At 36.5% G+C, this 17,189-nt stretch overlaps 1 protein-coding gene across 11 annotated transcripts in view; it reads left to right on the forward strand.

Annotated features, from left to right (window-relative positions):
- Positions 1–17,189, forward strand: part of CSPP1 (centrosome and spindle pole associated protein 1) — a 66,801-nt gene that overhangs the window by 25,232 nt on the left and 24,380 nt on the right. For 9 of the 11 annotated variants that reach the window (XM_027638789.1, XM_027638794.1, XM_027638795.1 and 6 more), the window contains 9 exons: positions 539–621; positions 2,408–2,501; positions 3,470–3,527; positions 7,050–7,240; positions 8,135–8,253; positions 10,675–10,753; positions 11,088–11,208; positions 13,279–13,426; positions 15,445–15,597. In XM_027638789.1, the coding sequence (XP_027494590.1) occupies positions 539–621; positions 2,408–2,501; positions 3,470–3,527; positions 7,050–7,240; positions 8,135–8,253; positions 10,675–10,753; positions 11,088–11,208; positions 13,279–13,426; positions 15,445–15,597 (1,046 nt within the window). The remainder of the gene's footprint in view (positions 1–538; positions 622–2,407; positions 2,502–3,469; positions 3,528–7,049; positions 7,241–8,134; positions 8,254–10,674; positions 10,754–11,087; positions 11,209–13,278; positions 13,427–15,444; positions 15,598–17,189) is intronic. The other 2 variants (XM_027638798.1, XM_027638800.1) reach the window with 1 other exon arrangement.

Consider the following 17,189-nt stretch of genomic DNA (forward strand, 5'->3'; position numbering starts at 1 on the left):
GTTTTTCCTGCAGCTAGTATAACAAGAAAAACATGTTTCCTTTGAGAACAGCCATTGAAGCTTGCATGCCAGTTTTCTTTTTGAATCAATAGATCACCAATTTCTCCAACTGAAGACTTTTATTGATTCATGTAATGGGGAATCCTTTTTTGATAGTAGTTTTAAAATTCCTTTTTTTCCTGTTGTCTTGGTTTTGCAACTCCTGAAGTGATTTAAGTGTATGAGGCAGAAGCAGAACACTTGTAAAGCCCTTACATAAACTCTTGACTGGCACCATACAGTCTGTCAGCATGATTGAAGTGCTCAGCTGAGTCAGTGTTGCTGATGGCTGCAGAAACCACAGGCAAATGGGAACTGTGAGAAGCGTCTTCTTGCCAGGCAGTTTTTGCTTTTGCTCCTGCTATTTCTATGGATTGTAGGAAAGCTGTTTTTCATATATGTATCACATGGTGACATAAGTGCATCTATCATGTTTCACACAGACTGTGAAAGAAATTCTTGAGGTTGATCACTTGGTTTTCTTTTTTGCCTCTGCCAGAAATCAGGTACAGATTCATCCTTCAGCTAATGAGGAGGCCAGGTCTGCAGCTGAAATGCGGTATAGATCAGGCCTTGTTCTTGGTATGTATGAGAACCTAACTAATGACACTGGGTTAAACTTTCCTTGCATATATTATTTTTCCCTGTGAATAATTAAAACCTAGAAAAATGAGCTTTTGTTTTCCCCCTTGTGCTAGTTGTCTCCAAGACAGGTAAATAAATACTATTGACATAGAAAAAATAAAGAAAAACATGTTTTCCCCCTTAACGCAACAGGACTTTCTGATTAATTTTGAAGAGCCCGAGTTTCTTCTTAGATATCGTTAACAGTTTAAGGTCCAGATATGTAATTACATTTTTTTTTTTTTTTTTTTTACAAAATGAAGCATAGAAGAAGTCTTAACCTCTGTATTCTTAAAGACACAACTTTATAGTGAATTTTAATTGCAGAAGTATGGAAAATGGTAATTTTCACAACCTTGGGCAAGAATAAATGATTCTGATCATCTCTTACTGCTTAAACATAGCCATAAAATTTAGCAGGGAACATTAGTGTTGACTGTAATCGAGAGAAATACTGTTAAATGCATAGCATTCCTAGCTGAATTCAGAAAATTATAAGATAAGAATGAATGAACTGCAGTAGTAGTTCTTTAGATGGAAGCTTTTGAAGGCGAGCTAGGTTTGAATTATGAAAGGATCGATTAACAGTTGTCAGAATAATTTCTGTTTATTCTTTCATTTGAACTTACCTGATCTTCAGTACTATATGTAGCAGGTAAAGTTTTTTGGAACTGTTTAAAGGCAGCATTAAAACAGTGGTGTTGTGGTGGTCAGTCTCTGGTCTGTCCAGTATCTCATTTGTGGTAACTTGAGTACACAGAGTTATGAATTTGTATTCCTGGCAGTTCTGGTTAGAAGAGTGTTGTTAGCTATGTTGTATAAAGATTAAGTAAATTAAAACTTGAAATTTTTGAAAATGAGAAGTGATTTCAGACTCTCCCCAAATCACAAACCGTGAGGTTATCTTGCACATTTTGGTCACTTTACAGTTCCAGCACAATAGTTGAACAAAAAAGTCAGTCAGTCATGCGTCAGGTTTTGGTGTTGTTGTTGATTTGGCTTTTATTTTATTTCTTTCCAGCTTTCTTCTCTATATTGTTCGGGTCAACTTTACTAGAGATCCACAGTGACTTTGTGTATGGAGTATGTTAGGAATTCCTGTGTCTGATAGTTGTACTGTACAGAAAGTGGTGATGATGGTTTTTATTGTTTTGTCTGTAAAATAATAGAACACCTCCACACTTATTCTGAGGGTACGACTAAAAGTTGAAAGTTTTTTGGGTTCCTTAAAATCCATGTGGGGTGTTATCCCTTTGCATACACACATCTCCCAGTTCTTTGCTAATTCTTAGTAGTCATGGGAATCGTTCTAGAAGTGGAGGAATTTGCTTTCCTCCCTGTGGGCTTGAATCTCTTCAGTTTTAACTTTCCTTTTGTATCCTGAGCAGTGCATCATAATTTTGGAGTGCTGTAGTGTATCTTCATTAGTTGTGCATTAGAGGAAAAAAAAAACCCTAACTTTTTTTAGTTGCTGTTTTATCACATGCCTTTGAAATTTGTAGCTTCCTGACTATACAAAACCAGGCAAACTGAGAAAATAATAATGAAAATTTTAGTAGTTTTGATCATACTCCAAACAAACTGTATATTAAAACTATCTATTTTTTTTTAGTCAACAAAGATCCAGTGTTCATATACTCTGCTGTGTTTCAGGTTTTAAATTGACTGAAATTCAGTGCTTTTGTTCAGTACCTTTTGTGTATTTTGTGGAGCATTTACACAAATGTGTGATCATTTCCATTAGGTGGTCAGGACCGAGAGCTTCTCCAAAGGAGAAAGGAGAAATACAGGCGAGAGCTGATGGAACAGATGGCTGAGCAACAGCGAAATAAAAGACGGTAATGGAAAGTTACTATGTTTTTCTAAAGATAGTGGCTGGAATTTGGAGGCATTTCATTAATTCAATGTGGTAAGAGAAAAATTTGTAACTGAGGAATTTCAGGTAGTGAGGTAATATTGCATTCAATTAAACTCATCGCCGTGAGAGCTTTAGTTTCTAATAATCAAATTCAGCAGCTCTCAATGGGACAAAGAAAACCCAGGTATTTTTTCATTTTTAAAAAATAATTTTTAGTTTCTTCAGGGTAAAGAAGCTTTAACTGAAATTATCTTTTTTGCTGATGCGGGAGTGTCTAACTACTTGGCAAAGTTGAATATTAGTCTTGTTTTTGCCCTCCAATTTAGTAAAGTAACCTCTTATTTTTGAAACACTTGACCATGTGGCTTATGCAGAATAATAAAATATTAATTTCTTCCTTAACTATTAGCAGCTGCCTACTTAATACAGTATGGATACATAAAACACACAGTTATATTAGTGAAGGGATAAGGAATTAAAAATAAGTTAATATTGACAGTTTCACTATGATGAAAAATTGTACATGCTGAACAAGCCTGAGCCCAGAAATTACAAAATAGTATTTATTGCTGCACTTTTGAATAATTCATTTCAGTGTATTTAATATTAACTTATTTAATGTGAATAAAGATACATTTTTAAGAAATGTCCTGAAAAGTTGTAGTAAACAGGTTTGTGGTGATTTGTCCTTTTATGGTAGTTGGATTTTTTTAGGTGGAATAGATGATAGCCAGATGCTTCTTGAGAGTTCTGTTTATTTAAAATATTACACAGTTTCCTTCACTGACTCCAGAAGAATTCAAGTGGATCATTGTCTTCTGTTATCCTGTATTTTCAGAGTTATTTTAACTACCAAGTTGTGAGCTCTGTGCTTTGAAAGAATGAGTATAGTTGTTACTACTTTCTGATATGATCCTTTTTTTTAAAAAAAAATCCCCAACAAAACAGTGAGAAGGAACTTGAGCTCTTAGTTGCTGCTTCTGGAGCTCATGACCCAGAAAAGAAGGTAAGAAACTTGGATTTTCTTTCACCTATATAGACTTTTCCTTTTTTCTTGCTCAGTCACAAAACTCTGTAGGGCTTCTATAAAATGATAAATGCTGATTGTTTTGTGGGTTTTTTTTAATAGGGCATCAGCATAGAACAAAATTGAAACCAAGGATGATAAGGCTGTGTCATGGTTTAACCCCAGTCAGCAGCCAAGCCCCACACAGACGCTTATTCAATCCCCCACCAGTGGGACTGGGGAGAAAATAGGAAGGATAAAAGCTAGAAAACTCATGGGTTGAGAGAAAGACAGTTTAATAGGGAAAGCAAAACCTGCACACACAAACAAAGCAACACAAGGAATTAATTCTCTGCTTCCCATGGGCAGGCATCTCCAGGAGAACTGGGCCCCATCGCACATGATGGTGACTTGGGAAGACAAACACCATCACTCTGAACATCCCTCCCTTCTTCTTGCCCCCACTTCATATAATGAACATGATGTCATATGGTCTGGAATGTCCCTTTGGTCAGCTGGGGGCAGCTGTCCCAACCTCCCATGCACCCACAGTCTCCTCACCAGCATGTCAGTATGAAAAGCAGAAAAGGCCTTACCTCTGCATAAGCACTGCTCTGCAATAACAAAAACATCACTATATTATCAACCCAGTGTTCAACACAAATCCAAAATATAGCTCCGTAACAGCCACTGTGAAGAAAGTTAACTCTACCCCAGCCAAAACCAGCACAGGCACGTTACACATGCTGTCAGCTTAAGAGGAAAGTATTTTCATGGAAGTTATTGAACATTTTCTTGTGCAGTGACCAAGTGGAAATTTTGGACAGGCACTGATTATCATAAAAAAAATTCTTAGTGTCCATTGCTAGCCTGTTTACATGCAAACAGTAGTAACCTTTCCCTGGAAATGTAAAGTATGCTGCAAAAAGTTTTTTCTCTTTTTCAATTAAGAAAAAATCTAGTTGTTTTGCAGACGAGTTGATTTCACTGTATCAATTTTTAATTTCAAATTTGTAATTGTTTTTAAATGATTCCATGTAGTGTTCAGGATTGCAAGCATTTTTATAGGATTTTGTAAAAAACAAGATGCTTAATATTTTGTTGCTTGTAAAAGGTAATGCAGAGTTCCTACTGTCTCCACTTCCTTAGTGAGGTGATGATTATGTTAAAATTTTTGATTAGCATATATCAAGGAGTAGGTTGTCAGCACTATAGCACTAGTAGCTGACTGCTTGTTGCAGAACTTGCATGATTTGCCTGTGTGTTTGCTATGTGCCTGAAGCCACTGCTTCTTGGAGATCTGCTGCTGAAGAGTTGGTAACCGTTTCAATCAAGAATAGACTGGTTATTAATTTAACTGGTAACTGGTTTAAATTATCAGCAGTGCTGGGTGTTTTTGAATGCAAGAAACTTATGCCATTTCTGGAGGGTCCAGCAGAGGTGAAAGGAGGTCCTATTTGCTAGAAAATGAAGGTGGGTGGATAGCTGTAAGATTTTATTAGTCAGCATGTGAGGCAGGAGGCTGAGAATGTGTGCAGACAAGCAGCGAAGCTCAATCAAAATTCTTACTTCTAAATGGGGAGGGAGAACACTGCTCTGGGTGTGTGTTCCTGCCCTCCCTGCTGAAAGTGTCTGTCTTGCTTGTTTGATCCGTTTTGCAAACTGAGTCAGCTTGGTTAGCTGGCAAAAATCTGAATCTTTTTTGCTGCTTTAGTTGGCTTAGAGAGGTCAACTGGCTGATCAGGGATTCAGATGGTGAAAGGGAGAGAGATGGAGTATACTGCTGAGAGCCAGGCAGGAAAAGAGACAAAACTGAGCAGAGGATGCTGGGTCCTTTGGCTCAGCAGGCTGCAAGGTCAGTGTAAACAGTATTGTCTAATCAAAGCTGACTATGCAGAAGCATGCTTTGCTGCAGCACTCAGTATACCATATGTATCTCAAAAGTGCCTGTTGTAGGAATAAAATTATATCTAGAGCACGTCCAGAGCATGCACAGTGTTTTAAACCCACTAATTTAGCTGAAAGCCTTCAATTAAGTAGAATTGCTGCATTCATTAAGCATCAGTCACTGTTAGCTTTAAATTGCCTCTCAGGGAGAGATTCTAATTAGGTGGATTTCTTGATTAATTACAGGTTGGTTAAATAGCAATGCCTGATTAAGAATCTATAAATGTAGACGTTTGGCTCGTTAAAATGAAACAATTCCCAGGATGAACTGAGTACCACAGTCACATCTGAAATTAGCTACAGAGCTGAAATCTGGGGCACTTTGGGAACAGTTCACATTAAAGTTAGTGAAAAAGGCTGTTTTAAATGTTCTTCTGCTCAAGACACTGGATTTGAAAAGACAAGTTAAAAAATAGTCTGTAGACTGTATTATAATTTTCAATTGCTGTAGCTTGTATCTGTTAGCTAATTTTGTATTCACATATAGAAATTTGAAGTTAAATGTTACAAGCAAATCAAGTAGATTTTGAGAATTTTTATCTTAATGCTGTAGTCTGTGATTGGTGAGTACTAACTGCTTTGTATATACTGTCTTGCAGCTAAGTGATGAGGAGGTAAAGATTTAATATTTTGCTGAAATACTTCCATATTGTAGGGTTTATGATTTGCTGTTAGATATTTAATAATTAGCTGGTTTCTGGTATTACTTTCTCTGAATGCATGTTAGTTGAAGCACTGCAATGTTAGGACCAGTGAATTCAGAACAAAATCTGTTTTACTTATACACTGTATGATTTGTTTCCATTCTTCTATTATATTAACTTATTTAAATAAACATTAAAATAGTTATACATAGCAGTTGCTGTAAGGGCTTTCTGGATGTGATAGGGTAGTTCTGAAACTAACTGACTTGCATGCCTTTGCATTATTTGCATGTTGCTTTTGAATTTCTTCTGAGGCTACCAGTTATCAATAAACATTTGCTACTTCTATTTTTAAAAAGAACCGCCCCAAAAATTCATAATTGTTGTGGTTGAAAAAATCAATAAAATCGAAGGAACTTAAAAAATGAAATAATGGTATTGCAAGGAAATGTTTATTGGAAAAAGTCTCAGTATGTGTTTTAGTTTTTAGTGATTATGAACCATTTCAGTCTTGGGATGGGAGGGAGGGATTTTGTAAACTTTTCCTATGCCTATTATAATGTGACAATTCTGTCAGTGTAGAAAATTGGCAGCTGTAGATAACCCGTACTACAGACAAAAATATTCTTTTTTCTGGGTATTAACTAGAACTGTATGCTTCTTGAAACTTGCCACAGAGGTTGTTTTTTGTAGATCTGTGATAAACTTCATAGATTTCCTTGTAGTATTAGATTCCCAGTAAATCACTGGGAGAAAAACCTGCAATTACTAGAAATTTGAACAGCTAGTTGGGACCCAGTGAAGTGTTTAAAATAACCTAAATGGAAGGTCAGAATATCTCCTAGTAATGACAAGATAACCGTTTTGTTTTGTTTTGTTTTTTTGTTTACACTCTTTTTTTCTCTTACCTTTTTTTTTTTTACCCTTTTAGCCAAATAGACTGAAGCAGTTTGGCTTCACGGCAAGAGCTTCTGAAGAGAAAGTACCTCCTGAAAGGCCCAGGGTGGCTTTCCAAACTCCAGTGCCTGCCCCTTCAGCCTCTCCAGTGAATGAAGACTTTCAGAGTGATAAAGACTTTCACAGAGGGCTAGCCAGCACTCTTGGTGAAATAGCAGCTCCCAGGTGCTTCACCATCATGTTCATTTTGCACGTTAAATAAGATTGATGTTAAGGATGTTATTGCTGCTGAGGTAGAGCTCAGTGGTGCTACTGATCTTTCTCCAAGGAACTGGTGGAGGTAGAAATAATATTTTGACAATTAACAGAAAACTGACTACTTTGCACTGGAATAAAATGTCAATTTCTTCACATTTTATTTTGAAAAATCTGTGGAGGCTGGATTATCTGTGAAGACAGCTCTCTCAAAGTGGGTGTTTGTATAAGGGTTGTGCTGTAGAAGTTATGTCCATGCCTGTAATATTGAATCATGTGTGAGGATGCTTGGGCAGATGCCCAGCAATGTCCATATTTTCAGAAGACTGGTATGGTATGAATTTGTCAGTTAGCAATATCCCAAGGTTAAGCTCAGGAATGCACTGTAGGCAAGGACAGTGTCCATTAGATGCTGTGATTGAGGCTAAACTGTTGAGAGAGAGAGAAGGAGCTTCAGGCATGTGGCTGAAGCTTTGCTGAGCTACTCAGCCTTTGACCAGAGACTAATCCTTGCCTTGTTTTATTTACTGTTACTGATGTAACCAGTAAGTATCATTAACTGAACTAGTAAAAGAAGGCGTGCTTGTTTTATGTTCTTTAGATCTCTGGAATAGTGTGGGTTCATGTACTACTCCCTAAGGGAAGGTAAATTCCCTACTGAGGCTTATTGTTTCTGCACGGCACTAATGAGAGGTCTTCAGCTGAATTAAATTAGAATTTTTTTCATAATGAATTCTCTTTCTACTCCCATTCCCCCTCCCTTCTCTTTCCCTCCCTCTCTTTTCCCTCCTCACTTCGCTTCTTTTGATGATCTCTTTTCAGCTGCACAGCAAACCAAAGAGCTGTGTCCCTTTTTTCTTTAAGGCTTGCACCATTGCCACCGCCTCCACCACCAGTTCTGACAGACAACTATAGAACACCTTATGATGACGCATATTACTTTTATGGGGCTAGGAATCCTCTGGATCCCGCTCTTGCGTATTGTAAGTGGATGATTTTAGGTGTATTGGTTGTTAGAGTGATTAAGGTGACTACTTTTAATCTAGTTAAATAATGAATAATGTGGAACTAGCGACAGCAAATTGAACTCATTTTTTAGATTAAATGAAAAGGGCTTTTTTCCAATGGTGTTTTTGAATGAAGTAGTTTTTTTTCAACTACAAAAGGGGCTGTGGCTTCCAGAAATCTTGTTCATCACTTGAACAAGCTCTAGTCTCGGCTACTTAGCCATTACTCCTCCTACATTATCATTTTCATTATAATTTTGATAATTAAAACATTATTTTCTAAATTTACTTAACTAATATAATTCATTTCATGTTTGGTGTTGTTACAATTTCAGATATAATTTTAAATATTTTTAGAACATTAATACATTAAATATCGTAAAATAATGTACAAAGAATTCTACCTTTGTATTTTAAGGACTTTTTTTGGTCTGTCCTTGGAGCGCTTCAAAAATGATTTCATGAGAGAAACAATTGTGATGTGTGTGTGGAGGGACTGGATCGTGTGGTGTGTGTTTTTCTCTCTTTTCTTTTCTTTGCTTTTTTGGAGGAAAAAGCAGAAATACTTTTTAAAATTTGTTGTGCTACTGTGCTGGTTTAAAGGTCATCATCATCATCATGATGGCTGGGCTTTGCGAACAAAGATTTGGGAAGGGCTCTACCCACGTTTGTTGCAAGCGCATTGGTTTACCTTTACCTTTCAGTTTAAAGGTAAATTGAAAGGTAAAGGTAAACTGAACCCAATTCAAAAGAGATTATAAATCAGAGTTACAATTTAATAACAATAATACAGTAAATACAATTATACAGGCAGACAATTGGTTTTAACCTACAAAACCCAGCACACTGGGGCACACACAGAATGATGTTTGTTGGCCCCTGTGCTGAGCCCCACATGGCCCCCCTGAGTCCAAAGTAAAAGGGGAGGAAAACCTGTTGGTGAGAGTGCTGGTCACAGTCTGGTTGAGGTTCTGGTCCTCCTCTGGATCTGACGAGTGAGGGCTCAGAAGTCCCAAGACCCCAAGATTATATACTCTTAGGTTCGAGTGGGAATGCCCAGTACCTGCTGCAGGATGGGAAGTTCTTCAATGGGTAGTTGTGAGTTGTGAGATATTTTTGGGGTCCTTGGTGGCCCATTAGCAGACATGACCCCTCAGGCTGGGTGTGAAGGTGCTAATGGCTCCCTGGAGGGGAGTTATCACACTTGAGTCATTGGTGTGAGGATAGGAACATCCTCCTATCTCACAGGCTTTTTAACACCCAGCTTATAGCCTGAGGGGTCAGGTGTGCTCTGGGCAGCTGCTGCAAATGGTCTATTGTTAGCAGCTTCTGGGAAATGACATAGAGGGTGTAGAATACACAGTTTGGGTTACACCCACACAGTGATGAACTGGTCCTGGCTGCTCTAACTAGGACAGCTACCTTCATAGAAACGGTAAAATAAAGGGGGAAAAAAAACCTTACAAAAATAACTCTTTTACTAGTTTTATTTGAATGGTATTTGTATGCACTGAGGAATTTCAGGAAAGCTGGAGACTGAAGAGCAAAAGTTTTGGGATTTTTTTTTCTGTCTCCATTGTAAATTTCTACTGTCTTGTTATGTGATAGCTTAGGGTTTGAGAAAGACTTGTTTGTTTCCTTATTTAAAAGTTCCATGCATTTTATCTTTTCTTTGTAATATTATTTTCAGACCACTGTTTTAACTCACAGAAGTTTGGGGAATTTGATGGGGTTGTTTGGTTTCATTTTTTTTTTCCTGTATATTTTATTTTGGTAGTTATTGTTTTGTTTTGGTGTTTGTTTTTAACCCTTGTATCAGTATAACTTCTAGGATAAAATGGCTTACAGTTTAGAGTATTAAAAAAACTAATACTTGAAATTCACATGTGAGAGTTAAGTTGTCCTAAAGCTTGGTTACTCAAACTGGAATATTGCTAGTGCTTAATATTTGAACAGTGAAATTGTCTTGAACACAAGCAGTAATACGCACAGTAATTTCAAGCCCATTGTGGCAGGTGCTGCAGGTCTTGTTTCAGTGAGAGTACAGGTGCCAGATGTACTGCAATTAGATGATACATTTGGAAAGCATGAGGACAAGTGTTACCATTAAGCAAGTTATTTAATTTTGTTATTTCATTTTAAAATATGTTATTGAAGTAATTTGTAAAATTTAAAGGGGTTTAGTTGAATTTAAGAAATAGATTTGTACCTTGGCATTGTATTTCTTGCTTTAGAGGGCATTATGGATTAGCTAAATTTTTTATAGAAGCTGAGAGTCCTGTTAGTAATTCTGCACTTACAGAGTCAGAGCAGCGAACTCTGTTCTTTTAAGTGATGACAAATACTTATACCCGAGCATTCAAAATTTAAAATGGTATTTTTATTTTTTCTGTGTAGATGGTACTGGTATGATGGGAATGCAGCCCACTCCTAATCTGGATCCTCCTTTAAATCAAGCCCCAGTAGAGCAATCTGTGTAAGTGTTATCTGGATTCATATTCTTTGTTTGGGTTTATCTTTTTGTGTTGGGATTATTTTGCTGAGAATGGACATGCCTTTGAAATAAAATATATTAAACACAACTCTTCAAACTTATAATGAAGGATTTCTGTCTAAACAGTAGACCAATAATTCAGCAAACTCCTACTTTCATATAGATTTATGAAAATGTTTGGGATTATAATCTGCCAGGCTGTGGAAAACAGCTTTTAAGTATTTCAGGCAGGAATTTTTATTTTTCTTTTTTTTTTAATTCCCCTCATCTGGACCCTGTGATGTTTTCCTTTTGTATGTGTGGTTTTTCAATTCAGAAGTAACATTGGACAGAGGAATACAGGAGACAGACAAAGAAGCATAGGAATATTTTCTGAAGAAAAAACACAGCCTTCCAAAGAGGCAACATTATCTTACCAACAAGAATTACAACAGCAGGTACTGAGTGATAAAGCTTCTGACTCTTTATTCTTTTATTTTTTAACGTGTAATAGCTGTAACCATAGTACTCTTTCAGACATTTTTATTTAGCTTACAAGTATAAAGTTTTCTAACTCTCCCTCCCTTCATCACTTCCTTCCTCACGTTCCTCAGACCTTGCTTTGGTTCACTTTAGCTTTTCAAACAGACAGTAAGCTCTTCAATTTTTTTTGTCAGAGGCAGAGAGAATGTTAAGATTTACTGCAAACATTAGTTCCAGGCATGAAGCTTTGTATGATTATTTTCATAAACATAAGAACCTGCATCTTAAAGGCAGTGGATTATGGTGCTGTGATGTTCCTGCTAAAAGATTGCTTTTGAACATTATTGCTATAATTATTAAGAACAGTCTAATTTCAGTAAGTTCTTCGTGATCATTTGGACACTAATTCAAAAGCTTCCCTGATGTTAGTTTCCAGTGTGTTTGCAGTGGTGTCTTACCATTTTTAGCTTCCTTTTTGATAGACTAGACAAATTTTTCGAATCCCCTGTTCCAGTAGACATCCTAGACCCCTACTCATTTTAGTGGCCTTTTGCTGCTGTACCTTGTGGGAGTTTATAAAATTTATTTGGCCATAATGAGGCATATTATTTTGGAAGATATTTTACTAGAACCCAGTTCAGTGGCACTTAATATTTTCTTATCTTATTCTTTATATATTTCTTTGCTGGAGGTAAATAATGGCTATAAAAATATTATAGTTCTAATTATGATTGTGCATAGGGATAAAAGAAAGGCTGCCGAGCAAAGTCAAATAAAGAATTAAATAAACATTTAGGAATAGTGTCTGATATTGCACATATGCTTCTCTAAAGGCATTTTTTTACTATGGGCTTAAGTAAATTTTGTCTTGCCATATGAGAGACTGCACAATTTGACATAAAGGTCTAATAAACATTGCACGATACAGTTTTTCAGAGTTATTATGCTGCTTATGGTTGAAAGCAAACAGAAGGCATTCTGCTTTTTTTTCCTGTTGACAAGACTGACCATTTTTATAAATGGTTGAAGGAGCTAGATGGGTGTTTGTTGACTCATTATATCTCTAATGAAATTGTATGACTACTTGATAAGGGGAAATCATAGAATTACAGAATGGTTAGACTTGGAAGGGACCCTAAAGGTCATCTTGTTCCACCTCCCCCTGCAGAGACACCTACCATTAGAGCAGGTTGTTCAGAGCCATATCCCAACTGGCCATGAACACTTCCAGGGATGGAACATCCACAGCTTCTCTGGGCAGCCTGTTGCAGTGCCTCATCACCCTCACAAGTGGTTTATACTAACTATATTTATCTAATTAGTAAGTTTATCTAATGCACATGCAAACTTAAAAAAAAATACAGTAATATATTTTAGTTACATAGATAGTAGTTAATGTTTGAAAAGCTCTAAGTAGAAGAGGAACTTTTTAACAGCTGTTCACTTTGTATATGTTACGTTTATGAGGAAATTTAGTTACATAAATTTAACCTGATTTTGAAGATAAGGAAGAACAATCTGTATGAACATTTCTGTGTTACATACATACATCATATGGTATTACTGCAGAAAACTAGTTCATCAATGGTTATAGAATTGTGTATCATTCTGTTAAGGCAGTTATTGTTAGGAGTCATCTCTAGTTTAAGTTTTGATTGAACAAAATATACCAGGTTGAGAGAAGCAAGTGTTGTAGTATTGTACAATTTTCCCTGTTTGGTTTTCAGGCAGTATAAACATCTGTTTCAAAGATGCAGAGAAATGGAACTTTAAATATAGATCCAGTGTCAGATGTGAACATTTCTGGAACTTGGGAGTCTTACAATGTGTATCTGTGTGTTTCTCTGATTATGCACAACTGGCCATGCACGTTTTCACAACGGTATTCAATGCACTGTCTGCAGCATAGACAGTGAAATGTTTGGATCTGCTTGATACAGATGAGGGAAATAGATAATGAGAGCATTCAGTTGGCACTGTTAACTTTTTATTAAAATTGTACCTAATGTGATATTTTTATGGAACTGACTTTGGTTTGTTTTTAGATAAGAGAGAGAGAAGAGCGGCGCAGGCAGGAGCGAGAGGAGAAGGAGCGCTATGAAGCCAAGTTAGAAGCAGAAATGAAGAATTACAACCCCTGGGGAAGAAGTGGTGGTGGTGCTCCTCTCAGAGATGCGAAAGGAAATCTGATAAGTATGTTTGCCAAAATTATGTGTTGTCTTTTCAAGATTGATGTTTTCTTGCTCTCCTAAAGGCTCTATTCAGCTATGTTATCCCTTGTTTTGTAACACTAGTAACCCTTTATTGACAAATAGACTTACTTGTTTCAAGGAGGTGCACTCTAGGAATATTTTGGTAATTATTTTGATTTCTGTAGAGGCATTCGAAGAGTACAATTTGAACAAAATGGGCAATGCAGGATATGTCAAGTAGAAGTGAAGATGCAGTCGTAAAGGGAGAAGGAGGAAAACAAGCTGTTAGAATCATCAGCAATACAAGTATGCTCTCTTGTGAAGACTTTTATTTAAACGTGTCCAGGGACAAGTTTTAAATTGTTTTTCTTTTCAAAAGTAATTTCAAGGGTTAGAAATCTCTACTTATGACATGGAAAATGGAAGCATGTTTAATATAAATATACAAAGCTAAGTGGAATATTTAAATTTCCACAAGTAACACTGCTGGTAAGTGGCTATAAAGAGCAGTCTACAGTAATGTTTTTTAAGACTTAGTTTTTTCCAAATGCTCTTTTATACAAGATGGGAGTAGTGAGCTGGGAAATAACTGTGATCCAGGCAAGTTGTTCATCCACCCTTCCAGTAAATCATGGAACGCTTACTTGGATAAGTAGTTAGTTTCAGTTATATGACACCTGAGCAACATATGGCAAAATTAATAGTGTAGTTTGAGGGTAGCAGGTGAAGTTTAAATGCTTTTTTAAAGATTTTGTAGCCAAATTACAAGTTCAGAAGCTTGCATTAAGGATCCAAGCTTACATTTATTGCCAGAGCAGATAGAGGTGTTAATACTGCCTGACTTTAGATGCTGCATTTAAGTGTTTGGCTTCTTTCTCTGCGCTTTAACAGTGGTGAGAGTGGAAATGTAGAGGTCTCACACTAGCCTGAGCTCTACTGAGAACTTTATCTGTAAATGAGGAACTGAGAGAAAGAAGCTTCTTACTATGTTTTCCTGAATTACATATGTAAAGTTCTTTTCCCACCATAGCTTGGCAACATGATGGATAAGCTATGAGTCAAATGGCGTGAAACATCACATGCTTTCTACCATGTCTCTTTTTTATGCAGTGTGACTTGTCTTTTTATCCTCTTAAAAATGTCTGTAAATAGCTTTTGAGATTCTGATATGTGCAAAGGCTGCTGTACAGAGAGGAATGTAATTTGAAGTTCCTGGAATCCATGTGCTTAAATGACTACGTAATTATCATTATGATTACATAATTATCAGAAATGCTATTTCAAAAGGTAGTCTGAAAACTGTGCAGTACTTTTTTTGTTTTGAAATGAACCTTCTAGGTATAGTATGGTAACACTTCAAAACCAGTTGAAATCAACATCTTTGATCAGGCACCATGTAAATTTTGGTGCAAATGCTGGATAATGTTGCTTTGCTAACATATAGAAATTTGCATCTGGATTATTACTGAAGACATGAAAACTGAAATACACTTCAATGCTTCAGTGCACTTATCACTCCTAATAGTAATCAAATAGAGATTCAGTACTTAAATACCAACACTAAACTCAAAAGTGTTTTACAGGTTTAAGGAGATAGAAGAAGGGGTGGTTTCTAAATACCTGTTTGTCAACATAGACTCGTCAGTCACTTTTGTCTTTGAGCTCTTTATCTTTTCATTTAATAGCATTTTGGGGTGGAAAAATGGGAGGTTTATTGTGAAGAATCGTTCCTGACAAAAGAAAAGCAACAAAATAAATCTTTTAATCAGCTAATTAATAGTACCTAATTATATATTAATTATATGTAATATATATACACATTATATATATTAATAGTACCTAAGTATTTCACCTTTAGCCTCTATATTCTTGTCTTTGCCTGAATCTTCTGTTCCCATAGCTGATATGCTCAGGAAAAGTGGAATTCAGTCAAAAACCCCTGTATTTTTGAGAATCTGGGGTGAACGTGCTTTTTATGAGAATAAAATACTATAAACAGTTATTTCCCCTTTCCTTTAGCGGACTTGAATATCATGCACAAGCAAAATGAAGATGCATATCATAATCCAGAGGCAAGACTATATGAAGATAAAAGGGCTCTTGTAGCTGTTGACCTAAGTTTGGCCTCCTCAAGACCTGAGAACACAGAAGCATCTACAAATAAAATAGCAGGTTTATACTATATTACAGCTCTAATTATCCATAAGTCTTAGTGATCAAAATTCTCTAGTTCTTTACCCGTTTTTAGTAGTCTTGTGATAGTGTTAGTGCTCTCTGTGTGTGAAAATCAGTATCATGCTTCTTTCCCAAACTTCTTCATTGCTGTCACTGCGTGCCCTTAAAATGTATTTTCTTATCTGTCTTGTCAGTAGTGGTAACTAATCAGTGTTTTAGCACTGACGAGTCAGGATCAGTATGTTAGTTTTCCAGGTTCAGTGTTATCTAATCAAATCCTCATACGTACTTTTTAAATTCTTAAATGACATAGTAAAATACGGCTATATAGTAGGTGAGAATACGAAATAAAAGGAGATGGAAGGTCTTTAGGTGTATATTAGAGATTTAAGGTGAAATTGGTACAGTAATGAGCTTAACAAGTTCTAAAAAGTTACAGGTAAATTAGGTCCGTATGCAGCCCTGTGCACTGCCTCCAAGTTATAGAGATTTTGTTTTTTTCATGTTTAAAAACAAATACTTCTTACATTTTGTGAGACATCTAAATGAGAACACTGTGGTACTCCAGATCTGTCCCTAGTTTAGGCAAACACCAGGATCGGTGATGATCTTCTTAAGTCAGATGCTACTTTTCTTTCTCCTGTCCGAACTGTTGCACTGCTGTATAAAGAGTTACATGGTATTTGGGGCATAGATCTACTTTGCATGATTACAACTCACTGTCTTTACTACTAACTTTTGTTCCTTCTGTCCCACCTCTTATTCTTTATCTCTTACAGGCTGTATATTTAATCATTTAGTGAGAATGAAACAGGGAAGGCCGATAAAGTAATAATGTAAAACAGCAAAGAGCCCCCTGGTTAGACCACTTACTTTGAAATCAGGTGGTGGTGCACATCAGTGATGGGAACTTTATAGTCTTGCACCTTGAATTTGATCAGCCAGGCAGTGAAGTGACATTGTATATGTTTTGGTGGGTTTGGTTGGTTGGATTTGCAGGGGCTTTTTGTACACCAACTCACTAAAAGAGGAACTTGAAGGATAGTAGCTGGTACACAGCAAGTGTTTTCCTTGATACTTTCCATAGTAACTTGTGTCTGTCTTGTATCCATGCCTTCTAAATGGTATATAAAATTTATTCTGCTTTTTTGCATGGAACATATCTATGGGAAGTAACTCCATCCTGAAAGAGCTACATGTAAATTTAGTTACATTTTGGAAAGATTCAAACACTGCTTCCATGTAAGGAAGAATAACACCTCAAAGTGTACTCCTTGGTGTGCAAGCACATGCTCCTAAGGTTAGACTGTGGTAGTAAGCGTATGCATTCCTATGGGAATACGTGTATGTGTTATTTCTGCTTTCATCTGACTTAGATGGTACATCACCATATAGGGAAATGTAATGTTTGTCTGAGCTCAGTGGAGCTGTTACTCTTGCACATCTTTGAGGCACTCTCCTTCAGAGAAGGCATGATATGAGTGAAGAACATGCTGTATGAGCTGGCAAGTTAACACAACTTACTCTACTTTTCCTTTACTTCCTTTCTTTCTCCTCTATTTCCTGTGGGGATTCTGTTCTGCAAAATC

Source organism: Corapipo altera, unplaced genomic scaffold (genome assembly GCF_003945725.1).
Source record: "Corapipo altera isolate COAL_440 unplaced genomic scaffold, ASM394572v1 49, whole genome shotgun sequence".
In the NCBI taxonomy this organism is placed as follows: domain Eukaryota; kingdom Metazoa; phylum Chordata; class Aves; order Passeriformes; family Pipridae; genus Corapipo; species Corapipo altera.